Source organism: Eptatretus burgeri, chromosome 5 (genome assembly GCF_056783735.1).
Source record: "Eptatretus burgeri isolate ZD-2024b chromosome 5, Ebu_testis_v1, whole genome shotgun sequence".
In the NCBI taxonomy this organism is placed as follows: domain Eukaryota; kingdom Metazoa; phylum Chordata; class Myxini; order Myxiniformes; family Myxinidae; genus Eptatretus; species Eptatretus burgeri.
This window is the reverse complement of record NC_140965.1, coordinates 46,214,374-46,241,006: the sequence shown is the minus strand read 5'-3', so window position 1 is coordinate 46,241,006 and position 26,633 is coordinate 46,214,374. Positions and strand designations below refer to the sequence as shown.

The window sequence follows — 26,633 nt, the reverse complement described above, 5'->3', positions numbered from 1 at the left end:
AAACTACCAGATCTGATTTGCTGAATGACGTCATGATAAATAAATATAAATTCTGCATTCTTGTGAGATAATGTAAACTTCTCATCAATTTAATTCGACAAACTGTTAAGCAACCAGCTCTCAAAATAGAATCTGCAACAGGGTGGAGATGTTCAGTTTGAATGCAAATAATAGAATAAAATATATTGAAGTGCAGTTTAAGTGATGGATGTGGCCAGACGTAAAAAGTCACATCGAAGTAATAAAACTTATTTGATACATTTTTTTCCCAGATAGTCCTTTATCACAATTTTAAGTGATCGCTATTTTGATGTAACTGTGGCGTAAAGGTTAGAGCGTCCACTCTGAATCTGAAAAGGTGGCAGTTCGAACCGGGCCAAGACGTACAAAAGACTTTTAAAATGGTATGATCTGCTTCCTTGCTTGCCATTCAGTATTTCAAAGGATAACAGCATGGGACAATCCCCCTAGGTTGGCATCCATGGGGAGGAGGAAATTCCTCTTTCGGAAATGTCCTGCGTGCGGTGAGAAAGCAATGCCATTGTTGTGATGTCACTGGTACCCAGGGTGCCCCGGGAAGTGATAACACTTTCCCCTAGCTCATTGGCTGTTTGTTAGACGAAACAGTCTTGTGTTGCCGCGTATGTTTGTATGTATGGCTGTGTGTATGACAGCTCCACCACGAGCTCTCGGTCATGTAAAGAAATATATATATATATATATATATATATATATATATATATATATATATATATATATATATATACATGATGTACTTGCATAGTGATGACATCAAAAACACGATGAAATAATAGGTGTAGTCATGTATTCCAGAACTTTAACAAATAGTGTATCAGTTTGATGGTTTACATCCCATTATTATATGCACTACTCCACCACTAAGGAGAATGGCACAGTTAACCATTTATATCACACAGTTAACAAGCAATTTAATTACTAAAACCTTCTTTCTTCCCACCTCCCTCCCCCCCCCCACCTCCTCCAATTCACTGCCACACCCATAATCCCTCTCTTCACAGCGTGTCGTCTCATAGATTCTGTAATGCAGACGTAGCATGACTGGGATGTCAGTTTGTTCTCCAAAATTCTCGCTGCGTTGTTATTGTTTCTCGTAGATACGTTTGCACACAACATCGCCCATCGTGCAGGTCTGCCAAGAGAAAAGGCCTCATCTCAGACAAAAGCTCATTCCATTGAATCATATGAACAATTTCATATGGATTTCAAAAACAGCACTTTATCAACCAGTTGATTTGAAATGTAGTTTAAATCATGTTGAGTTTGTTCTACACATCAAGATTAGCTCATCACATGTTCACTCGGCAAAGCACAGCAATAACATTTTTTTTAATCCAGATTCTGCTCTAGTACTATGAACAAACAACCCAGCAGGATTTAGGCCGATTTGAACAAGCCGTTCAGATTGCACAATTTCAATAGTTCATTTGCAATAACTTGTGCCGAGCAGAGCCTCACTTCACATTCATCTATATTAATATTTCGGCACGCCCTTTTTTTGTTCCACCATCAGATTTTTGTTACTGCATGAAATGAAACAAGCTTTGACATATTATATAGTAATAGTATTATTGTCTTCCTTAAGAGGCCCCTCAAAATTCGTTTTGATGATTATGGTAGTTAAATCTATATTAATATTTCGGCATGCCCCTTTTTTTGTTCCACCATCAGATTTTTGTTACTGCATGAAATGAAACAAGCTTTGACATATATAGTAATGATATTATTGTCTTCCTGAAGAGGCCCCTCAAAATTCGTTTTGATGATTATGGTAGTTAAACAGTTCATGTTCTCCATTTGCAAAATGGGAGGAATTATTGCACAAAAAATAATTTAAAATGTTTCCCATTTTTTAGAGGACCACTAAGATGAGTTCGTAAAACCTTTTGTATAGTATGTTATTATTAATCACTATACGCCATAGTAAATTGCTCATGTTATTGAGCTGTCAATAAGCTATCAATCATAGACATATAATAAACTCACTTGAGTATCCATATCTCTATTTCAATGCGTAATATCAAGCGGTACCTTCATGATGACCTAATAAAACTGGTCTCGATGTCCGTCCATCCGTATATCTGTTCACAATCAAACCGATCGTGATGAATTTTAAGGCTTTCTGAGAGCTTTGGAGAGATTACCTACACTCCCGCACGGTGCTGTTTTTATTATTCCTACTGCACTTCATTAGAACATAGATCGTGGATGGATGCGCAGATCCCAGGAGAACAACTATAGCTGTACAGAACAATTCATATTATCGAAGGATAAAAATGATATTTAATTGATATTATAATAAATTCAGGTCAGGTCAGGTATGGGAGCATGTGCCAGAACAGCGCGTCGCTGCGTCCACTTTCCGCCGGTACTCCAGGGGCCTCGGTCTGGCCATCCCCCAGGCAGATGCCAGGCCCATCCCCATCTCCTTGAGATGATGGTCAACCTGCTGCAACCACGAGGCATGTGGTCGGCCCACTGGCCTCCTCCACTCATGAGACTCCCTCGCTGAGAGAATCTGGTGAGCAGGATCAGCGTCAGGAAAACGAGCCACATGTCCATACAGCCGCAACTGACGCTCATGGACTATGCAGGTAACAAATCTCATCCGAGTTTCTCTCAGCAACCGCTCGTTGGACACAAAATCCGACCAGCGATAGCCAAGGATTCTCCGAAGAGACCTGGTACCAAAGGAATTAAGTCTCCGTCTCAGATCCTTGGTCAGAGTCCAAGTCTCGCATCCATAGAGCAAGACTGGAAGTACCAAGGACCTGAAGACTCGGACTTTCGTCCTCCCGCACAGGTACCGGCAGCGCCACACCCCATGATCCAGTGAATCCATGACTCCCCAGGCCCGACCCAGACGTCTATTGACCTCTGACTCGCAGCCAGCAGAGACATGAATATCACTGCCAAGGTAAGTGAATCTCTCCACGACCTCAACATCCTCACCACAAACAGACACAGACAGGACAGCAGCATCCAAGATGTCACCGAAAGCCTGGATCTTAGTTTTGACCCAAGAAACCCGTAATCCCAGCGGCTCCAACTCCTCATTCAGCACCTCGAGGGCCCCCAAAAGGATGTCTAAAGTCTCCGCAAAGATGACTGCATCATCTGCAAAGTCAAGGTCCGAGATCTTGACATTCCCAAACGATGCACCGCAGCTAGATCTCTCCGACATCCTCCCTAAAATCCAGTCCATACAAGTGCTGAAAAGTGTGGGGGCCAGTACACGCCCCTGACGAACTCCAGTAACAACTGGAAATAAATCAGAGATGGTACCACCACACTTCACAGCACTCTCAGTACCAGAGTAGAGTTCAGACATCAGATCGATCAGTTTTGATGGCACCCCACGAAGACCAAGAATCCTCCAGAGGACATCCCGATTCACTGAATCGAACGCTTTACAGAGATCAACATAGGCTGCAAGCAGCCCCTGCCGAAACTCTCGTCTGCGTTCGGTGAGGACACGAAGGGCAAGGATACGGTCAATCGTTGACCTCTTTGGTGTAAAGCCTGACTGCTCTGGATGCTGATGCTCAAGCAGATGGTGGCGAACCCTATCAAGAATTATCCGAGCAAAGACCTTGCCCGGCACTGAGAGCAGCATCACCCCTCGGTAGTTGTTGCAGTCTTGGCGATCACCCTTCCCTTTCCAGAGAAGGACAACAAGGCCCCTCTTCCAGTCAGTTGGGATGATGCCTGTGTTCCAGGCAGAGCACAAAACTGCATGCAACAACACGAGTGCAGCATTTCCACCAGCCTTGAGAAGTTCAGCATGGATGCCACAGATCCCTGGAGCTTTGCCCCGTTTCAACTGGTTCACCGCAGCCCGTGTTTCCACAAGCGAAGGTGGACCACAGTTGATTCGAGGGTCAGCAACAGGGATTGTAACACCCCTGACGTCCAACTCGACAGCTGGGGGATCAGCCTGGTACAACCGCTCAAAGTAACCGACCCAGCGGGCCTTCACTTCAGACTCCTCTGTCAAGAGCCTACCACTCTCTGCTCGAACTGCAGTGCTCCGAGGGATGGGCTTGGATGAACGCAATGCGCGAATTCCCCTGTAAGCGGGACGAGAATCACCTGTCCACAGGTGATGCTCTACCCCCTCACAGATTCCTCGCACATAGGCCTCCTTGTCCACCCTCAGTGCACGTAAAGTTTTACGCCTCAGCTCCCTGACCAGCTCAGCTCTGCCATTCAGCCTGGCCCTGCGACTCTGGTCAATGGTATCCAGTGTCCCTTGAGAGACAAAATTCTTCTTTGCCCTGCGGTGAGCTCCAAGACATCCACCGGCAACATCAAGGACGGTGGTCTTGAAGGCACTCCACAACTCTTCAGGACCCCCCAAAGCACCCAGACCCCCCAAGTGTCCACTCAGCCTGTCCGCAAACTCCTCAGCTACTCTCTCATCCCTGAGCTTGCCAACATCCAGCCTAGACTGGGATGGTACCATTCTCCAGGATTTAAGGTGCAGCTTTAGAGTTGCTACAACAAGCCTGTGGTCAGTATTGAGGAACTGAGAACTCCGGTAGACCCTGCAGTTCTGGATCATCCTCCAACGACTATCAATGAGGACATGGTCAATCTCCTTTGCCACACCTCCAGCGTTGGAATACCAAGTCCAGCGATGAGCTTGTGGGCGCTGAAACCATGAACCAACCACCCTAAGTCCATGACTTCTTGCAAAGTCAAGGAACTTAGTGCTATTCTGGTTCATAGTTCCTGACCCATGGGGACCAACACACACCTCATAACCATCCCTATCAGTTCCAGTCGATGCATTGAAATCCCCCAAGACTAGAATTGTATCTCGTCTGGGGCACTGATCAACCACAGACTCGAGCGTGGCGTAGAATGCATCCTTCACGGTGAGATCACTCGCCTCAGTCGGAGCATAAACAGAGACCACGGAAATGACACCTAAGGAGTGACGAATCCTTAATCTCATAATACGCTCGTTGACCGGTGTTACCTCAATTATCATTGGGGTCAGCTTATTGGACACAGCTACAGCAACTCCTTGGGTATGGTAACCATCAGAGCGACCAGACCAATAGTAGGTGTAACCACCCACCATTATCTCGCCGCAATCCGGTCTCCGAACCTCAGAGAGAGCTGCAATCCCGATGTCCAAACGCTTGAGCTCAGATGATAACAGAGACAGGTGATCATCCTCTCTTAGGGATAGGACATTCCAGGCACCCACCCGAAGGGACCGCCTCAGGTTAACCCAAGGAGACCGCCGTCTGGTGGACGACACCTCAGCACCACTCCGACACACTCTCCCGCAATCTGACCCAGGGATGTTACCCTGTGGTTTCCCTCCTATCATCAAAGATCGGGGGTCCCGAAGGCTTTGCCCCAATCTAGTCATCCGGTGAGCTGCCCTGCGAAGGGAAGCTGCACAGGAGGTACTCCCATGGAGTGGGTTTTCAGATTTTTTTGCGTTTTGCGGAATGAAGGATTTTACGGTGGCCGGTGTGCAAATCCTGCCACCAACCTCCTAATGAAAGTAACCCAACTGCAGGAGGACGTCCGCAGACACAGTTGGGCACTAGATATGGATGGCCGTTGGCTCACAAAGAGCTCCTCCGCCCTTTGACAAGTTTTGTTTTTAATCCTGCTGGGTGTCCATATCCAAACACCCTCCTCACCAGAAAACCTGGTGGGGGAGACGGTTTAGTCGCCGACAACCCGACCATGGAACAGGTTAGTACAGGTTTACATGGTACCTGTAGCAGGTCACAGATCGAACCTGACCTGACTCCAAATAAATTGTTTATTTAAAATATCTTCAAATTTTGTGAGTTTTTATTTTGTTGTGAAATATTAGGTCCTCGGGTCTCCGCATAGTGGCGTACAGGCTTAAGTCGTACTTCTGTTTACTACCGTAGAAAATCACAGAACCATCCGATCGACATGCTGTTAACAGTTTCATAATCAGCTAAAATCTACAAGATATGAATATGTAGACGAAACTGATCCGGCCAGCTAAAATCTACAAGATATGAATATGTACACGAAACTGATCCAGCCTTTTGGATCACTTTAAAGTAGGGTGCCCTGTAATTTTAATGCGCTCTATGGATCCTCCGGAACTCACGAATGGTACACGTTGTGTCGTCACTAAACTACGTGGTAATGTCATCGAAGTGGAGCTACTGCGGGACAGTCGAAGGGGAAAACCTAAATGATAATTATCAATGGATAAAAATGATAGAAGAAATTGTTTAAAATACATTCATGCTATCTGTCTTTTACCATATGTTGCCAGTGACGCCCGTCGAAGACGGGCACCTTTACTAGTACCAGATAAACTGAAAAAAATGCTCCACCCCAGAGAGGGAACATGAACTGATCTGTTAAATTATCTTCCTGGTATTGGCTGCAGTACAATCCGACTGAGAACTTGGTGACTATGGAGCCTATGCAACTGCTATAGCTCTCCGGAGCCCAAGAGGCAAAGCCTGGAGCGTTTGCAATTGTTTGACCAGAAGAGCCTTTTTCTGCCTCCGCTGACAAAGTCGCTGGTGGCATTATGTTTTTGGGTTGTCTGTCTGTAAATACTTACATACGTCTGTCCATGCTAATTTTCTCTGTTTTCTCTGCAACCGCTTATCCGATTGACACAAAATGTTCACCATAGGTGCAACTACTCATGTAGAATGTTGTAATAATTATGACGTCATAGGTCATATATTTGTGGCAGCCATGATGGAAAAAAGGAAAAAGTTAGGAAATCTGTACCTCCGAAACTGCACCATGGAAAAAATTGAAACTTGGAAGATGTGAAGTATTCCCATTGGAAACAATTTTTTTTTTAAATATCATAGGGGGCTTCATTATGATGTCATAATTGCATACGTCAAATGCTTTATCTAATCAGTGTGAAAAATTTGGAGGGTCATCTTGGGCTGAATTGTATTGTAGAATAAAAATTGATGACGTCGTCGGTCATGTGGTTCGGCAGCCATATTGTTTTAAACATAAAAACCTTCAAAAAAATCTTCTCCGAAACTGCTGAACAGATCGAGGCAAAACTTTATAGGTATGATTGCCCATCCATGAACAAAAAAGTTATCCACCTATGATGTCTTAGGTCACATGGTTTGGCAGCTATTTTTTTGAAGAATAAACCTTTAAAAAAATCTTCTTCTGCAGAATGGCCTGACAGATCGAGGGGAAACTTCACCCACATGTTCCCCAAACCTTGGGGATACCAGGGTGTTCACAAATAATTATTAGGTCACATGGTCTGGCAGCCATATTGGATTGAACAAAAATCTTTAAAATATTATTTCTCTTGAACCACTTCATCAATTGACATGAAACATCAGTGTTATGATCTTGTAGACATGTGAAATATATGTATTAAATTTCAACCTGATCAGACGCATGGTCTGGTAGCCAGAATTGTTTAATATTTTCAATCTAGGTTCAGGAATTTAATTAAACAAGTCTGAAGACGACAATGATTCACGAGCAGTATTTGACGATGTAGATTGTTTCAAAAGTCAAGGATGAGACAATGTGATAAATTTTGACCAAGTTATAAAAATGATCAACATGATGTGGTACGGGTGACAGATTATTAGCTGCAAAATGTCGAAAACCCGGTTTCGTTCAATAACTTTCAAAATTTGACCTTTGCATAACCTTTAAAGGTCACAAAACAATGTTGTGGACATTAAAATAAAGAAACAGGATACGTATTATAGCTTATTAGAGTTAGTTCGTCGAAGAAGGTCGAAAACCCGGTGCGATCCCCACAACTTTGAAAATTTGACCTTTGTGGCCTTTAAAGGTCAAAGGTCAAGGATTATAACCTTTGGTGCAAAACTTCCTCTGGAACATTCCAGGAACAATATAACATCATATAGGCTATATGGCATTTCGCACTCCTCGGATTATCCATACTTTGATGAAATCAGCGTAAAAACAAACTTGAAGGGGGCGTCGCGGGCAAGGTGTTCGAGATAGAGCAAAATGGTTTCAAGACTTTAGGTGAGGAATGACTTCAACATTATGTATTTCAAATATTGTCATCCTAGCTCTCAAAGTTTGGGCAGTCGTATGATTTTTATGTCAAAATTCTCAATTTTCTAGGTTTTTGACCTTGTGACCTTGACCTTGAGAAGAAAATGAAAAATCGGACAACGACAAGTTTTAGATAATTCATTTTGCTTTTCAAATACTGAAGAACCCATTCCATTCAGTCAATTCCCGAGGAGAAGATAAATTTTTAATCCGAATACCCCCTAAAAATGGCTATTTTTTGGGCGTGGCTCCACCCACAATGGGCGTAGCACGCTCATCCAGGAAAACACAACTAGACATTGATATCGAACACATAACTAAGTTTCATCAAGACCGGATCAAAGTCCATGGAGTTATGCTCTGGACAGACAGACACACAGACATAACGAATATAGTGGTCACTGGCTGGCGCTCGTGAACCAATAAAATTTGGTACAAGCATGTATAATGATGTAACAATGTGGGTGGAGGCATATCTGGTGACGTTGAAGAGTGCCCTTCTATAGGGTTGTCCTTAATTTTTTTTTTCGGAAATTTCAAGGGGCTAACCCGAATTTAGGTTGATATTTATGAGAAAAAAATATGAACCCGAAAAAAAATATTTTAGGGTTGTTACCATCCATCAAAATTTGAAAAAAAATAAATTCATTATATTTTTTCTTTTTTTTAATTTTATGCCAAAATGATATTAACATGTAATGTATGATGTTTTCTGGTGCATTAGAATCTGAAATACTGCAGAAAAATATTGAAGTTGGCAAGATTTTTCCAGTCCGTCTCAGTGAAACTTGAAAAGTCTAAAAAAAATCAAGATTTTATGTATTTTTCGTGTTTTTCGAACTCCGCAGTTTGCAGACGGAGTCTTCGAACAGACGGGACAAGAGCTATAGTTCACTTGTTCAAAGTTGATTTCTTACAGTACAGGAATCGTTTTCGGTGATCAGTTACCGCTTGTAATAGGTACTGCTTTTGCTCCTCATCGTACGTAATAAGACTGTTGTACTCAGTCGCCAGGGCTACACCACGCTTTGCACAGTCATTCACAACTTTCAGCTTGCTGACGATAGTTTCGTACAAAGCCGTACTATCTTCAGTTTCCCATTGATCCGGGTCTTTGTGCAGAAAGTCAGAGTTCAAATGCAGTACATCAAAAAAACTTCTGCTTCTCGGAGATGCGAAATCTTCCAGTTTTCGGCGCATGATATCTTTCTGGTGAACAACAGCTCTTTGCGGTGCTTCATCATCGTCATCGTCTTGTTCTTTTAGAGTTTGAGATATTTTTCTTTTTGTCTCAATTGACACGTTTCGGTCAAATAGACATAATGGTATCAGTTCGACCGACAAATACCACAGCTGTCCCAGCAACTTTTTCACCGTTGCCTTCGATATTGTTACGAATATGGAAACCTATCACGCACAACACTCAGGGCCTATACATTAGTTATATCGGTAAGTCTGTGTTTTATAGATAGCTTCCTTTCCCTTGTCTAATGGGTAAATAAATGTCCATGCGCTGTGATTTATTGTTATAGTTAGGGTCTTATTGGAAAATAAAATCAGCAACGACAACAGAAACAACCATTGCGGCAGTGCTGCAGAGAATGAGAACAGCCCCGGAATTCTCCGCGGCAAGAGTGGGGAAGGGGTCGGGCCGGCGGAGACGCATAAAAGCGGAGCAAGAAGCTAGTCAAAGAAGGAGAGCGGAGGAGGGAGGAGAGAAAGAGCAGAGGAGCGGAAGAGCTCAAGAGCTCCGGACGAAAGAGCATTTCTCCGACGTGGACATCTCGTCTTGCTGGAGTGCTGGTCTTGGGGAGACTGTCTGGCCGGTCATGGTCGACGCCGTCCTTCTCCTCCTCACCACGACGGAGAGCTCGAGCAACGCCAGTTCCCACAGGAACCGCAAGGGTCGCCCGCCGGTGTCCGGGTTCGTCTCGCCTCCCGCCGGACCGACCAGCTTGAAGACCGCACGAGGCGGACAGGTCCAAGATAGGTCTCAATAAAGACCAATTGGTCCGGTCATTTTTGGGGTATTTGTGTGTGCGTGTGTATGTGTGTCTGGGACCCCGTATTTAAGTAGTAAACTGTTAAGTGCCTTTGCTGTATATAATTGCAATTCTCAATAGTCGGTTTCGCTCTGCCCTTACATGCTTCCCTCATTCCCCACCTATTGTATAAATAAACCCCATTGTTCAATGTTTCAGCTCGTTCGTGTCCATTCTTGCATTGACTGAGCGTGTCGCATGCTGGGGAATTATCAGGCCACTACTATGGCCGTTGTAACGGGACAATCGGAACGACGGAACTCGGCGATGAAACCGCTTCGATCGCACACGGAACGAGCACGCTTAGCAGCTCGCTCCATACGGGTGCCGTCAAGGGTGTGAAGACTCGGTAGATCGCCACGTGGTCTCTTGGTATTTTGAAAATTGGCGAATAACCCTGTACCACGTGGCCGAAATATTGACGCTTCACGGTCCAAAAAGGGACCAGTGCTTTTCCGGGGAGATGCGGTCTGGGTTCCGGGCGGTCAGTCGAGCCGACTCTGCGGCTCCGTCTCGCGGTCGTGCTCGTGGCCGGCGCCTGGCCCCGCAACAATTGGTGTGAGGAGTGGGATGAGAACCCATCCACCTCCATAAATTTGCAGGTTCGAATCCGCAACAATTCCTATTCAGGAGTGCGATTCGGCCTCCGTAGAGAAATTCACGGATTCGGATCAGGGGTGTAGGGAGCGAACCCCACCCCCCGTTTCCCCAAATTGCAAGCGTCTTTAATTAGTTCCAGCACGCAACATGTCTAGTCAAGATGAGCTGAGGCAGGTGGGTAATAATAGTGGTGTAGAGTTAATAGAACCTATGGTCCAGGACGGAACCACTGTGCAGGACACCCCCATGCAGGAATTTTCCCCGCAAATAAATTCAGTCCGAAAGGGGTGCAGAGGCGGTGTATGACACCCCCCCCCCCCTCTGTCAAACCCCCCTCCCCACCCCCGACCCGTGGCGGATCCGCGCCCAACCAAGGCGAATCGGCTTCATCAGGGTCGATGGACATGAACCAGTTGAGGGAAATGTTGATGGGAATGATGAAACAAATGGACGTGAACGCGCGCGACGCGCAAAATATGGGGCGCAAAATGGATGCGAGCGTGCGAAGTATGGAGCGCAAAATGGAAGCGAGCGCATAAAGTATGGAGCGCAAAATGGACAACATGAGGGGCGATATGCAGACACAGTGGGGTGAGATGCAGTGCATGGGGTTAGGCCTGTAGGCGAGTGTGGACGGCATGAAGGGCATAATGGCAGTTGCGCGTGACGAAACGCAGACAAAGGAGCACAAGATGGCGACACCACGTGGTGGAACAAACGAGCCTAGGAGTGTGGAGGTTTGTCGACCCAATATGGAGACAGGTGAGGTCGGGGTGACGAGGGACGCAGTCACAATTGATGGGGAGATGTGTAGGGTGAGACACGAGAGGGTGATTGGAGAAATTAAGAGGTGACGAAAAGGGAAAAATTAAAAGAGGTGACAGACGTGTCGGGCGAGACACGAGGAGACGACGGAGATAATAAAATAAATAAAGCAAGAAACTAATAAACACGAGGAGACGACGAAGGAAATAAAAGAGGTGACGGAGACACAAATAATAACAGAGACGAAGAGCCAGGAAGAAACAAAAGATAAACGAGGTGACAGAGATAGAAGAAATAGAGGGGAACTAATTAAATGAAACGAAGGACGAGCACACACACGTGGGAGTAATAGGGGACAATGGGGGTGAGCTTGGGGAATGTGTTGGGACCCGATGCGAGAGGCAGGAAGGCCTCCTTCAGGGACAGGGGAAGACGGAAAACTCTCCCCAAGTGGACTGCGACCAGGTGGGTTCGGTCGCGCCGTGCGAGGTTGAGGGGAGGTTTGAGGTGAACGGGTACACGCGTAGTTTGGGGGGGTAAAGAGACCCCGGGACCCCTTGTGTTAACGCGAATCCCCAGCGTGATTGGCCCCGTGTGCGTGGTATAAAGTGTGAGTGGAGCGAGTGTGTTGAAACGTGCGCATAGTGTGAGCGTCATGGCGTGCGTGAGTAAAATGGCGTGCGTGAGTGCACGCATGGGGATGGACGGACCGGTCCAGACGGGAATAGCGAGCCGAATGGGCCACGAGTAAGTATTTTGGTAACCACGCCGGTTTCACGGGACCCCGCGTACGAGGCCCGTTCGGCATTTCGCGGGGGAACGTCCCGCGTATAGGGAAAGATTCGGATCACGCGGACGGTTAAAATGTAGGCGAGGGTTGATGGAATTCGGTAAACGGGGGTTCCCAGGTGCGCGCGTGTGCAAAGCTCCACGTGCTGCATACCGCGCGTTCTGTTCGTGGAACGCGCGGAGCGGGTTTCTGGGACGATGCGCGCACGGCAAGCCGCGCAGGCTCGGTGTGCGAGTGACGTCACCGGGAATCTCACGGCACGAATGCCGGAGAAACAGCGCACGTCGTCCCGCGTGGGGAATTCCCCGAGAGTGAGCACTTATTGGGATGTGCAGGGTGACGTCAAGCCTGCACGGATCGTCCTTCGGAGGGGACGCCGGTATCGCCCAAAGGGACGAACGGGCATGCCGTAAACCGCCACCATGGCACTGCAGAAAAAAAAAAAAGCCTCGCTCCAAGTATACGGCCCGGCAGGATGTGGTGGACATCCTGTGGATTGGGGCAAAGGAAGCACTAGTTAGTGGGAAGGGTTAGCGATAGTTAGACCAGCTTCATGGGGACATGAGTTGTTCCTCATGGAGCCCGTAGAATGGGTTAGTTTGTGGGAATTTTAGGATAGATTTAGAGAATGGATTTTTGGGTTTATTTTGGAGACATTGACAGACATGGAATGTGTAGTAGGGACGTAGCTTAAGGCGCTGTCACACCTTGACGACTTGGCCAGCAATGGCAACGTATAAAAATGTATGTAAAACGTTGGCGAACGCTGAAATTTTGATGTTTTTTTTTTAAGTTTTGGTCGTATTCATAACGTGTTAGTCGTATGCATAACATATTAGTAACGGGCACAGAACGTTTTGTTGACTTATAGATAACTTGTACAAACGAATGCTTAGCCTGTTGTCAGTGTTCATAACCTATGCCCAACGATAGTTTAACTTAGGCATAGCACGCTGCACGTATCGCCGACAAACTCGTGGCGTAGCTTGTTAAAAACCTGCTGCACGCTGATTTAAATCATAACCGCCTGAAAATTGAAAGTGTCAACCATGCAGTCACACCTTGACGATTTAGCCAGCGTATGCCGACCTATGAAAAATTTGCCGAACCAAGCTGGCACACGTCGAATACGTTCTGGGTAAGTTGTGTATACGCTAAGGGCACGCTGAAAAACGATGAAGTATGCTGTCACATTTCGTGGTACGTCTCGTACGTCGTGAAATTTCAAGCATGCTGAAAATTTTACGACATACTCGCCGTATGACTCACACATTCCGCTATGCTGGGAATAAGTTGTAGGCACGATATGCGATCGTTGACACACGTCGACACAAGTTCCTTGTAAGTTACTCATAAGTCGAAACATGTCGAGGTAATGTTTAGCATACCCGAAACTTATTTTCTCCATCAAGGCACATTTTCTTTTTTTCTCCTTGGCTCCGTGAAGGCACGTGACAAAATATCTGAAGTTGTTGTTGTTATTGTTTTTTTTTTATTTGTTTTTTTTAGTCTATCACGAATTTTAAAATATATTCAGACATTTGCTTTTAAGTTTCGACGTCGACGTGACAATATCCTCAAACAGAAAATATTCACAGAGGAACTAAGAATAAGACATGAGCAAACTGAAGAGGCAATCGGACGTGACGTAACGGCACATGACAAAATATCAGAAGTTATTGTTTTTTTTTTTTTGTTTTTTTTTTTTTAACGCTGCCAATACGCCATTATACGGTAGCTGTAAATTAGAAACACGTTCAATAAGTTCTGTGGTCATCCGGAAGACGTCAATCAAATACGTCTACATATGTCAATATGCGTTGGAGGTACGTTACACATAGGTTCAAAGCAAGTTACTCATAGATTAGAAATACGTTTTGGGTACGCTAAGCATTACCTCGACGTGTTTCGACTGATGAGTAACTTACAAGTAACTGCCTTGACATGTGTCAACAATTGCATAACGTGCCTCAACGTGTGTCAACGATCGTGTGACGTGCCTACAACAGTTACTCATAGGTTATAAATAAGTTTCGGGTACGCTAATCATTACCTCGACGTGTTTTGACTTATGAGTAACTTACAAGTAACGTGTGTCGACATGTGTCAACGATCGCATTACGTGCCTACATCTTATGGCCAGCGTAGCGGAACGTGTGAGTCATACGCTGGCATATGTCGTAAAATTTCAAGCATGCTAAAATTTGAGGACAACTGCAAAGTACAACGATGAAAGCCAGCGTACTACGACGTATGGCAGTGTTTTTCAGCATGCTCTTAACGTATACAAAACTTGCCCATAACGTATTCGACGTGTGCCAGCGTTTTAGACAAATTTTTCATAAGTCGGCATACGCTGGCTAAATCGTCAAGGTGTGACAGCGCCTTTAACTACGTAGATTAAATAAAACGTGCGTTAGTTTAAGGGATGACGAGGGAGCACTAGATAGTTAGGGGAACATAGGCAGAGTATGGAGTGGATTGAAAAGTGATTGTAAAATGTACTTGATGAATGAATGAGGGCCAGCGGGCCTGAGTGTGTATGGAGTGAATGTGGAATGCATAGTGCGATGAATGAGTGGGGGGAGGAGTGAAACCCACCCAAGGGACCCCGGGGTCAGTTTAATGTTAGTTAGTGGGTTAGTTAAATTTATCAAAAGGAGGTCATTTTGTCGTTGGTGTTGAGAGAACGCACGAAACCTATTTGGAGGGGTGCAGGAGTTCATAGACCGGCTGGGAGCGTGGTTGTCGAAAGGTGAGTACTGATTAGAGGGCACCCCGGGCAACGGACTGGTCGGCCAGAGTAGGCCAAGGGACCGGGATAGTGTAGTGGGCATGGGCGACCCTCAGAAAGGGACCCGTAGTGCCAAAATGCCACGTGGGCATCGGAGGGGGGCAATGCCAGAGAGGGCAACCCCTCACGTTCATAGGGAGATGGTAGGCTCAGAGACAGCCTCAGGGCCCGGGGGTGCCATGGTTAGAGTTTGGCAGAGGGGAAGTTCCTGCCAGTTGAGCCACGCTGCTCAGCCACAAAATTGTGCAAGGGCACGAGTGAAAATTGGAGGGCTCGGCCCAAATTTATAATGGACACCAACACAGGCGACGGGAATCATGGTTTCTAGAACCAATAGTTTAAAGTGACAGGCGTTTTGAAAAGCCCGGGGGTAGTTTAAAAGTTAATAAATGATAGGGTAGTTAGGGAATGTACCCCTTCGCACCATCCATCCCTTCGCTCTCAGTAGGCCGCTGGACTCACTGTGGAGAAGACTACTGAATTATGTGGGAGGCCATTCTGAGGCTTTGTTTGTTGGGCCTTGAGGCAGGATGCTAGTCTCTCCCTATTCCCCTCCAGACAGGGAACTAGGGGTTGGGAGTAGGCTAGGTTGACAGGATAGGTTAGCTGGACAAAGACAGGAAGTGGGTTTGGGAGATGGAATTATAAAAAGAAAAAATAATAAAGAGGGGCTAAATTTGGTTTTGTGTTGCAAATTAAGGGAGTGGGTACAGGCAAAGGCGATAGGTTGGGGGGAGACAGTAGGTTAGGTCCGAGCCCGCCTTCGGAGTGGCCGACACCACCGCACTCCCTCCCGACCCACAAGGAACGAGACCAGAGGCCGGCCAGCTTCACCTGCCGGCGTGTTGTGCTGGATTGCCTGTTCCGCCTGGCCTTGCCTTGCCATGCCTTGGTTGCCTGCCTCTGCCATAACCCCATGCCTGCTACCCTTTTGTTTGCGTTGCCCCTGCATCATTCATCACCAGGATCGCCAGTGTTTTGCAAAGACTGCCGTGCAGGCAGCCACATCACGGGGACTGCATTGAGCAGCCCGTGCACCGTGCTTGCATCCATCCATCATTATTTGTGTTTTGCATCTTCCATCCAGTTCATTTCAGGGAGGACCCAGGGACTGCATTGGGCAGCTGGCTACCTCCCTGTTCTTGCACAAGGGAGCCAGAGAATGCGTTGGGCAGCCTAGCTACCCCTTCAAATGGCCTGTGGGACAGCATATGGCATGCCGGGTTCGAATGAGTTGCCTCCAGCAGCTGAAGACTGAAAAAAAAAGGTTCAGTGACAAAAGAGGGACCCTTTGAGCAGGCCCTGAAGACGTCTGACCTTCAGCTGCGGAGCACTCACCCTCACATAACTGTTGACATTGCTATGACCTCTTCTTTCCCACAGATGCCAGGTCCTGGGCCATGGTTAGTGTAAAATAATAGATAAGTTAAGGTTGTAAATAAGTTCTGACCCCACCTGCATGTTTGTTGTAGCGCCGACAATTTTAGTTAAGTTGTCCGTGTGAGTCTGTTAGTTTAGCTACGCAGCGCACTCGGTTATTTATTTTTTGGACACGTATTTATAAAGAATAAAAAAAATGTCGCACTCAGGTATCCGAAGGTAAAACGTAATAGGGGAGAGCTAACACATGCTGATCACACAAAAATTTAACGACTCGGGACGAGTCTGTAAAAAGCGGAGGGGGTAGTTTTACGAATTTGGAAACCTATCGCACACATTCAGGTCCGATAGATTAGTTATATCGGTAAGTATGTGTTTTATAGATAGCTTCCTTTCCCTTGTCTAATGGGTAAATAAATGTCCATGCGCTGTGATTTATTTTTATAGTTAGGGTCTTATTGGAAAATAAAATCAGCAACGACAACAGAAACAACCGTTGCGGCAGTGCTGCAGAGAATGAGAACAGCCCTGGGATTCTCCGCAGCCTGAGTGGGGGAGGGGTCGGGCCGGCGGAGACGCATAAAAGGGGAGTGAGAAGCTGGTCAAAGAAGGAGAGGGGAGGACGGAGGAGAGAAAGAGCAGAGGGGCGGAAGAGCTCAAGAGCTCCGGACAAAAGAGCATTTCCCCGACCTGGACATCTCGTCTTGCTGGAGCGCTGGTCTTGGGGAGACTGTCTGGCCGGTCATGGTCGAGGCCGTCCTTCTCCTCCTCACCACGACTGAGAGCTCGAGCAACGCCAGTTCCTGCAGGAACCGCAAGGGTCGCCCGCCGGTGTCCGGGTTCATCTCGCCTCCCGCCGGACTGACCAGCTTGAAGACCGCACGAGGCAGACAGGTCCAAGATAGATCTCAATAAAGACCAATTGGTCCAGTCATTTTTGAGGTATTTGTGTGTGCACGTGTGTGTCTGGGGCCTCGTCTTTAAGTAGTAAACTGTTAATAGTCCAGCAGCGTAGTCTGATATTTCAGATCAATTGTTCAAATTTGCATAAAAGCACCAAAATTGGTACACATGTAGAATAATGTATTCCGAACAATTCTTGATTTGGAGCCACCCGAGATTGTGCCTTGGTCAGCCAAAGCTGAACAAGGCAAAATCTCGGGTGGCTCCATATCTAGAATTGTTCGGAATACATTATTCTACATGTGTACCAATTTTGGTGCTTTTATGCAAATTTGAACAATTGGTTTGCTATGCTGCAGTACCATAAGTGCCTTTGCTGTATATAATTGCAATTCTCAATAGTCCGTTTAGCTCTGCCCTTATGTGCTTCCCTCATTCCCCACCTATTGTATAAATAAACCCCATTGTTCAATGTTTCAGCTCATTCGTGTCCATTCTTGCATTGACTGAGCGTGTCGCATGCTGGGGAATTAGCAGGCCACTACCAAGGCCGTTGTAACGGGACAATCAGACCGACGGAACTCGGCGATCAAACCGCTCGGGTCACACACGGAACGAGCACACAAAGCAGCTCGTTCCGTACGGGTGCCGTCGAGGGTGTTAAGACTCGATAGATCGCCACGTGGTCTCTTGGTATTTTGAAAATTGGCGAATAACCCTGTACCACGTGGCCGAAATATTGACGCTTCACGGTCCAAAAAGGGACCCGTACTTTTCCGGGGAGGTGCGGTCTGGGTTCCGGGCTGTCGGTCAAGCCGACTCTGCGGCTCCGTCTCACGGTCGTGCTGGCGGCTGGCACCCGGCCCCGCAACAATATATCAACGTTCACTTCGGAATATTTATCCATTCGCTTTAACAATGTCAGGTCTGAATTCAGTATATTGTTGTGGTTACCAAATTCGCAAACCACCATTCAGGTCCCTTAGGTGAGGTATCTCGGTAAGTACATGTGTAGTTAGGCCCAAACCCGTTGTCTAGTGGGAATACATGTCATTTATGCGTGCTGCGACTCTTCAGGATAGCCGTTTTTCTTTTGCTATCTTTATTTTGGACCAACCGCCATGATTACCACCACAACCACAACATCAACCACCAACCACAACGCCGCTTCACCACAACCGCCACGACCTTCCCGTCACACCTCGCAACCGTCGCATCGCCACCGTTCTTGCCCCGCTGTGGGTACCGGTGTTGGACTCGTGCAGGGCGCGCGCCGAACAGCGTGTACAAAATCACGGATTTTGTGCTTCAAAAACGGATCAAAAACGACACACGCCCACTTTTTGCCGTCCAATCGGTGGGCGAGGGGCGAATTGGCCCCGCCCCCAGGGCGATCGATATATGCAAATTTATGGATCAAAAAGCCTTCACGCCCACTTTTTCTCGGGCCAATGGGGAGCGAGGTGAAAGGTCAAAGGGAGGGGGTCAAAGGCGAAGCTACGGAGGGATAAAAGGACCGTGTTCGTCAGTAAAAGTCGAGAGGCGGAGAGGCGGAGAGTAGGAGAGTCGGAAACAGAGAGTCAAGACTTCGCGGGCGGTGGAGCTGGTCGTCGTGTGCGTTGGAGTCGGAACGGAGGGGACGAGCTGTGGAAAGGCGGCGACACCAGACGAGGGGGTGCTCGCGTCGTGCAGGGAGCTGCACCCGAGGGAGGCCGACAGCGCGACCTGGCCGAGGTGGAGACGCTCGTCGCGGGATAATAAAGATCCTCTATACCCCGAGCATCAGCAACCCCCTCCTGTTTCCCCCCGCGCTGAGATAGTGCGACCAAGGGGGCCCCTTTCCCACCCCCTACCAGACACTGTCCGCGAGGCCCGCGGAGTTGAGGCGCCATCGCCGCTCCGCGTCTCATCACCAGACGGGTAGGCGCGACCCGGTCTCGGCCTCAGGCCCGCCTCATCCTTGAGGGTATTCTTTTCCTTGGTTTTGGGTATGTGTTGTCGGCACCGTCTGTGAAGTAGAATTGTATAAGTGTTGCCGTGTGCTCGGTAGTCGGTATTAGCTCTGCATTGTGTTTTCGCTTTTATATTTGCTTTTTGTGTAAATTGAATTGTGTTTTTCTTTTCTGTGTGCTTTTGGTGGAATTGTATATGTGTGCTTCCCGTGTGCCGCGAATAAATGTGCTTTGTGTTGAACTGTTTCCCGCTTCGCTTCGTCATTTCTCCCATTGAATCCTCATCTTGCTTCACGTAAACGGTTGGTAGTGGGCTGAATACGCCCGATAATTAATCGAACCGTCGAGGTCGACGATAACACCGCTCGGTTATTCTGATAGTACGGAACGGGTCGCTTAAGTGGCCCGTGTCCGAAGTCGACCTGCGGCGAGGTGCGATCGCCCGGTCTACCCTCCGCGTGGGTACTTAGGTAGGTCGAATTTGGCGAGCAACCCTATCCCACGCGGGGGCTGATTGGCTCGATCGCGGTGAGACCGAAAGGTCCACCCGTGACTGGTTCCCGGCGTTAGTCTGAGAGGGTCACGACTGGATTGTCCGTCCGGTGGGCGACGTGCCGCGATTCGAGTTACGTGGCCATCAGCACGCCGGCGGGCGCGAATACCGCAACACTGGTGTCAGGTCGTGCGATACAAATTCATCGCCCTCCTCGCGGCACTGGTATTGGAGAGCGGGACAACAGGCTCTCCTGTCTCCAGCGAAATTCACGGGAATCGGTCCAGGGGTGAGAGAAGCGACCCCCGATTCCCTCCAAATTACGAGCGAGCTAGATTAACCCTTCACGAGAAGCAAGATGGCGTCTCAAGGCGAGCGGGAGCCGGGGGTATTAGAAATGTATATGTGTAGTAATGTAGAGTCCATGGTCCAGGATGGAATCCCCGTGCAGGAAATGTTGATTGTGCAGGAACACGGACTCGCCCAACTGAACCCAGAGCCCGAAATAGGTGCGGCAGCGGCCGCAGTGCATGACACGTCCCCTCCCCCCCTCCACCAAAACCCTTCCCCGATCCCTGCCGAAACGGCTCACCCAAGCGCACCCGACATGGCCCAGCTATTCGCCATGCTGGCGGCTATGACAGCGAGGATGGATGCGGATGCACAAAAGATGGATGCGTATACACAAAGGATGGATGCGTATACACAAAAGATGAATGCGTATACACAAAAGATGGATGCGAATACACAAAAAATGGAAACAAATATGAAGGAAGAAACTAAAAAGCTGCGGGGTGAGACGCAGAACATGGGCCGAAGCCTGCAGGCGGGCATGAAGGCCGTGACAAAGGAAATAATAATAGTTGAGACAAGAGAGGTAAAGCGTGAAGAGTTGGCAGAGACACGGGAGATGGGAACGATAGAGGGAAGACTACACGATAAAGACGGGGTAAGTGACGCACACACACACACGGAGGTAGTGGAGGATAATGGGGGTGAGCTGGCGGACTGGGTAGAGACCCAGTGCGAGCAGCTGGATGGCCTCCTCCAGGAACGAGGGGAGGGAGTATGCCCCCTTGAGGCGAGTCACGACCAGGTGAGTTCGGTCGTGCTTTGCGAGGTTGAGGGGACGAGTGCTGTGGACGGGTGCACGGAGAGCTTGGGGGGTGTAGAGGCCCCGGAGACCCTTGTGGGGACACAAATCCCCAGTGTGGTTGTCCCTGTGTGTGTGGTGCAAGGTGTGAGTGCGTCCCCGTGTGTGGAAGCGACCCCGTGTGTGAGTGGTGTGGTGGCGATGGTGCCGGAGTACGTGCTTCCCAGCACGCCATGTGTGGATGAGGCACCGTGTGTGAGTGTCGCCGGGTGTGTGGATGAGGCACCGCGGGTGTGTGCCCCCGCGTGTATGAGTGAGACACCGTGTGTGGGTGAGGAACCGCGGGTTAGTGCCCCCGCGTGTGTGGGTGAGGCACCGTGTGTGGATGAGGCACCGCGGTTGAGTGCCCCCGCGTGTATGAGTGGGGCACGGTGTGTGGAAGAGACCGCGTGTGTGAGTGAGGCACGGTGTATGAGTGAGGCACCGCGGGCGAGTGCCCCCGCGTGTGTAAGTGGTATGGTTTGTGTGAGGAAAATGGCATACGTGAGTGAACGGCCGAATGCAAGGGAGACCGTGTGTGTGAGAGAGCGGTATGTAAGGGAGATGTCGGTTGGCATGCGGGAGCACGCAGCCGCATCTCCCGGTGTGAATGTGATGGAGTGGACTGTGTGCGTCGTAACACGCAGGTATGCGTGGGTTGAATGGCGACGACGAAGGCGACAGAAGAAAGAAAGCCGAGTAGCGGCTGTAGCTATTTCGGGGACCGTGCCGGGTTCACCCAGCAGTGAGCACGCGGTTCGTGCTGTGCAACGCACGAGACCGCCACGTGCTCGCTTGCGAGAGTGAAGTCCCGGTCCGGAAACGCACGCGGTGGATTTGCCGATCCCGCGGACGGACAAAGTTTAGGCAGGATAACGGATTTGGACCGGACGGGTCTCCACGCGATCGTGTGTGTTAAGCTCCAACGGGCAAAGCACATGTGTTCGCGTGGGGAACCCCTCGAGACGTGGGGCTTGTTTTTTTTTTATGCGCACGGTGACGCCATGGCTGCACGTGGGGTTGGAATCCGGCAGGAGGGGTATCTCTGCCGGATGGTACCGTCCAAGGAGGGACGAGGAACACGTGCAGCTGCATGACGTCACGGGCAGGTGCAAAGTGCGCGAGTTGCCGCGCTGGTGATGCGCATGGGAAAAAAAAAAAAAGCAAGCCTCACTTTCGGGTGCACAGGATTCCTGGGCAAGGGGTGGAAGATCCCCTTACCTGGGCACAGGATGGAAACTAGTTAGGGGGAAGGGTTAGCTTAGTTAGACCGACTTCATGGGGCAGGGGTACGTCCTCATGGAGTCCGTGGAATGGATTAGTTAGAGGGATTGTAGCCAGATTTAGGTTGGGAAATAAAATGAGTTAGGAGACAGTGACAGACTTGTGAATGTGTAGTGGGGACGTAGCTTAGCTACGTAGGTTAAAAGGAACGTGCTGTAGTTTAAAGGACGACGTGGGAGCACGAGTTAGTTAGGGGATGTAGTTAGAAGGATGGCAGAGTTCAGTGGTGTGTGTGTTGAAGAGTTGGTGAGTGAAGTGGAAGCATGTGCTGGTTGAGTGAGTGAGGCCAGCGGGTCTGTGTGAGTGGAGTGAATGGGGAATGCATGGTGCAATGAGTGATTGGGGGGAGGAGTGACTCCCGCCCAAGGGACCCCAGGGTCAGAGTAAAGTGAGTTAGCTGGGTTAGTCAAATTGAAAAATGGAGGTCGTTTTGTTGTTGGTGGGAGTGTAGGCTCGAAACCCATTTGGAGGGGTGCAGGAGCCCTGTTGACGGGCTTGGGAGCGTGGCTGCGAAAGGTGAGTATCGCTGAGTGGGTACCCCGGGCACCAGGCTAGTCGGCCGCGGTAGGCCATGGGCCCATGGGGGGCCGGGATAGAGTAGTGGGCACGGGTGCGCCTGCTTGGTGCAGGGGCCCGGGGCGCCATTAGCCGCGTGGGCAGTGTTGTGGGCATGGGTGACCCTCGGAAAGGGGCCCGGGAAGCCAGCCTGCCACGTGTGCGTTTCAGGGGAGGTGCCATGGGGGGCACTCCCCGGTGTTAGGGAGCTGGTAGGCTCGGAGGCAGTGTAGTGCCCGGGGGTGCCATCGTCGGAGATTCGGCAGAGGGTCGTGCCTGCCAAAGGGAGCCACGTGTCCCAGCCAGGAGACCGTGTGAGGGCACGGAGAGAAAATTGGGGGGCGAGGCCCGAAATTGTGAGGACACCAACACAGGCGACGGGAATCTGGGTTGTTAGAACCAATACTTTAAGCGAGAGGCGCTTGTTGAAAGCCCCGGGGTAGTTTAACAGTTAAATGGATAGGGTAGATTAGGAAGTGTACCCCTCCGCACCATCCATCCCCTCGCTGTCGTTGTGGGCCGCTGGACCCACTTTGGTTATAGATCGCCGAACTCTGGGGAGGCCATTCTGAGGCTTCGTTGGGCCTCGGCACAGGACGTTAGCTCTCCCTTGTTCCCCTCCGGGAAGGGAACGTAGGGGTTGGGAGTAGGCTAGGTGACAGGATAGGTTAGCCGAACAAGGACGATAAAGGGGGTTAGGGGACGATTTATAGTGGGGGAGTAAAAATAAAATCAACAGAAAAAAATTAAGTTGGGGCTAAATTGGGGTTTGACAAATTAAGGGAGTGGGTATGTACAGTGACAGGCAAAGGCGATAGGTTGGGAGGGAGACAGGTAGGTAGGTCCAAGTGGCCAGCACCACCGCACTCCCTCCACCAACCTCCACTGAACGGCAAAGGCTGGCCAGCTTCATCTGCAGCTGCTTAGCTGCAAGGCCTGTGCCGGCTGGATCGTCTGCCGGCTGGCTGTTTTTCTTCAAGGCCTGTGCCGGCCAGTTCATCTGCTGGCTGTTTTTCTTCAAGGCCTGTGCCGGCCAGTTCATTTGCCGGCTGTGTTTGCCTGCAGCGGCCTTCTTCTGCGGGCTGTGTTTGCCTGCTGCCTTTGCCATGCCATGCCCACTGCCCATGTTCACCAGCCCCGTTCAATTTTGCTTTGCCCCCCCCCCCCCTGTTCATTGCCATGTGCGCCAGGATCGTAAAAGCAACAGTTTGCAAGCTGCGAGAACTGCCCCGTTGGCAGCTACAACACGGGCCTGCAGTGGCGGCCCGTGCACCGTGTTTGTGTTCATGCATCCATTCGTTGTGCTCATTGCGTGTGCCACTTGAGCTGGCACGGAGACTGCGTTTGTGCAGCCCATGCACCGTTGTGGTTCACTGCGTTCAGTTCAAAAAGGAAGGCCTTGGACTGCGTGTGAGCAGCCAGCCACGTTCCCTGTCACCTGCATTGTTTGAGCCAGAGACTGCATGCGGGCAGCCTGGCTCCCTGCTAACTGCTTTTCTTTTGCAGAGTTCAATGATCCTGGGCCATGGTTTAGTGTAAAATTTGTAAGTTAAGGTTAAGATGTACTGTACATATGAGTGCGCCCCCGGCATGTATGTCTTAGCGCCGGCAATTTTATTTAAGTCGTCCGTGTGAGTGAGTTTGTTTAGGTAGTTACGCAGCCCTCAGGTTATTTATTTTGGGGACACGAATACCATGAATGTCGCACTCAGGGATCCGTAGGTAAAATGTACTAGGGGAAAACTACACATGATGGCACACGAAAATTTGACGACTCGGGACGAGTCTGTAAAAAGGGGAGGGGTAGTGTTGTGGTTACCAAATTCGCAAACCACCATTCAGGTCCCTTAGGTGAGGTATCTCGGTAAGTACATGTGTAGTTAGGCCCAAACCCGTTGTCTAGTGGGAATACATGTCATTTATGCGTGCTGCGACTCTTCAGGATAGCCGTTTTTCTTTTGCTATCTTTATTTTGGACCAACCGCCATGATTACCACCACAACCACAACATCAACCACCAACCACAACGCCGCTTCACCACAACCGCCACGACCTTCCCGTCACACCTCGCAACCGTCGCATCGCCACCGTTCTTGCCCCGCTGTGGGTACCGGTGTTGGACTCGTGCAGGGCGCGCGCCGAACAGCGTGTACAAAATCACGGATTTTGTGCTTCAAAAACGGATCAAAAACGACACACGCCCACTTTTTGCCGTCCAATCGGTGGGCGAGGGGCGAATTGGCCCCGCCCCCAGGGCGATCGATATATGCAAATTTATGGATCAAAAAGCCTTCACGCCCACTTTTTCTCGGGCCAATGGGGAGCGAGGTGAAAGGTCAAAGGGAGGGGGTCAAAGGCGAAGCTACGGGGGGATAAAAGGACCGTGTTCGTCAGTAAAAGTCGAGAGGCGGAGAGTAGGAGAGTCGGAAACAGAGAGTCAAGACTTCGCGGGCGGTGGAGCTGGTCGTCGTGTGCGTTGGAGTCGGAACGGAGGGGACGAGCTGTGGAAAGGCGGCGACACCAGACGAGGGGGTGCTCGCGTCGTGCAGGGAGCTGCACCCGAGGGAGGCCGACAGCGCGACCTGGCCGAGGTGGAGACGCTCGTCGCGGGATAATAAAGATCCTCTATACCCCGAGCATCAGCAACCCCCTCCTGTTTCCCCCCGCGCTGAGATAGTGCGACCAAGGGGGCCCCTTTCCCACCCCCTACCAGACACTGTCCGCGAGGCCCGCGGAGTTGAGGCGCCATCGCCGCTCCGCGTCTCATCACCAGACGGGTAGGCGCGACCCGGTCTCGGCCTCAGGCCCGCCTCATCCTTGAGGGTATTCTTTTCCTTGGTTTTGGGTATGTGTTGTCGGCGCCGTCTGTGAAGTAGAATTGTATAAGTGTTGCCGTGTGCTCGGTAGTCGGTATTAGCTCTGCATTGTGTTTTCGCTTTTATATTTGCTTTTTGTGTAAATTGAATTGTGTTTTTCTTTTCTGTGTGCTTTTGGTGGAATTGTATATGTGTGCTTCCCGTGTGCCGCGAATAAATGTGCTTTGTGTTGAACTGTTTCCCGCTTCGCTTCGTCATTTCTCCCATTGAATCCTCATCTTGCCTCACGTAAAGGGTTGGTAGTGGGCTGAATACGCCCGATAATTAATCGAACCGTCAAGGTCGACGATAACACCGCTCGGTTATTCTGATAGTACGGAACGGGTCGCTTAAGTGGCCCGTGTCCGAAGTCGACCTGCGGCGAGGTGCGATCGCCCGGTCTACCCTCCGCGTGGGTACTTAGGTAGGTCGAATTTGGCGAGCAACCCTATCCCACGCGGGGGCTGATTGGCTCGATCGCGGTGAGACCGAAAGGTCCACCCGTGACTGGTTCCCGGCGTTAGTCCGAGAGGGTCACGACTGGATTGTCCGTCCGGTGGGCGACGTGCCGCGATTCGAGTTACGTGGCCGTCAGCACGCCGGCGGGCGCGAATACCGCAACAATATATTCTGAAACGACAGAATAGTTATCATTAGTTCACGAAAGGCAATTTCGCTAAATGCCTGAATGACCGGATACCAGACCTGAAATTGGCAGCAGTCAGTCAGTCACTGACTGACGGACTCAGTGATTCAATAGAGTAATGAGCAGGCAATACAACAGATCCAAACAATAAATATCTCATACGTACAACAAGCCGTATCAGTACAAGAACAAAAGACATGATTTCATGTTGAAAATGGAAAATTTTCCCATTTTTGAGCCATGTTCCGGGACATATGTAACACTTTTTTGGGATCAAAAACATTTTTTTGTGTTATTCACGTTCGAACCAACCAGAAAGCACGCAAAAAATTTCATGAAAAATATCTATGATAT

General features: G+C 49.2%; 1 protein-coding gene across 1 annotated transcript in view; it reads right to left on the bottom strand.

The window, feature by feature from the left end:
• Nucleotides 1-809: 809 nt before the first annotated feature.
• The window catches only part of LOC147026361 (fatty acid-binding protein, heart-like), a 56,123-nt gene continuing 30,299 nt past the window's right edge, over nucleotides 810-26,633 (bottom strand). The window contains exon 4 of the mRNA XM_085881694.1: nucleotides 810-1,171. Coding sequence (XP_085737820.1) covers nucleotides 1,121-1,171 — 51 coding nt within the window. The 3' untranslated portion in view covers nucleotides 810-1,120. The remainder of the gene's footprint in view (nucleotides 1,172-26,633) is intronic.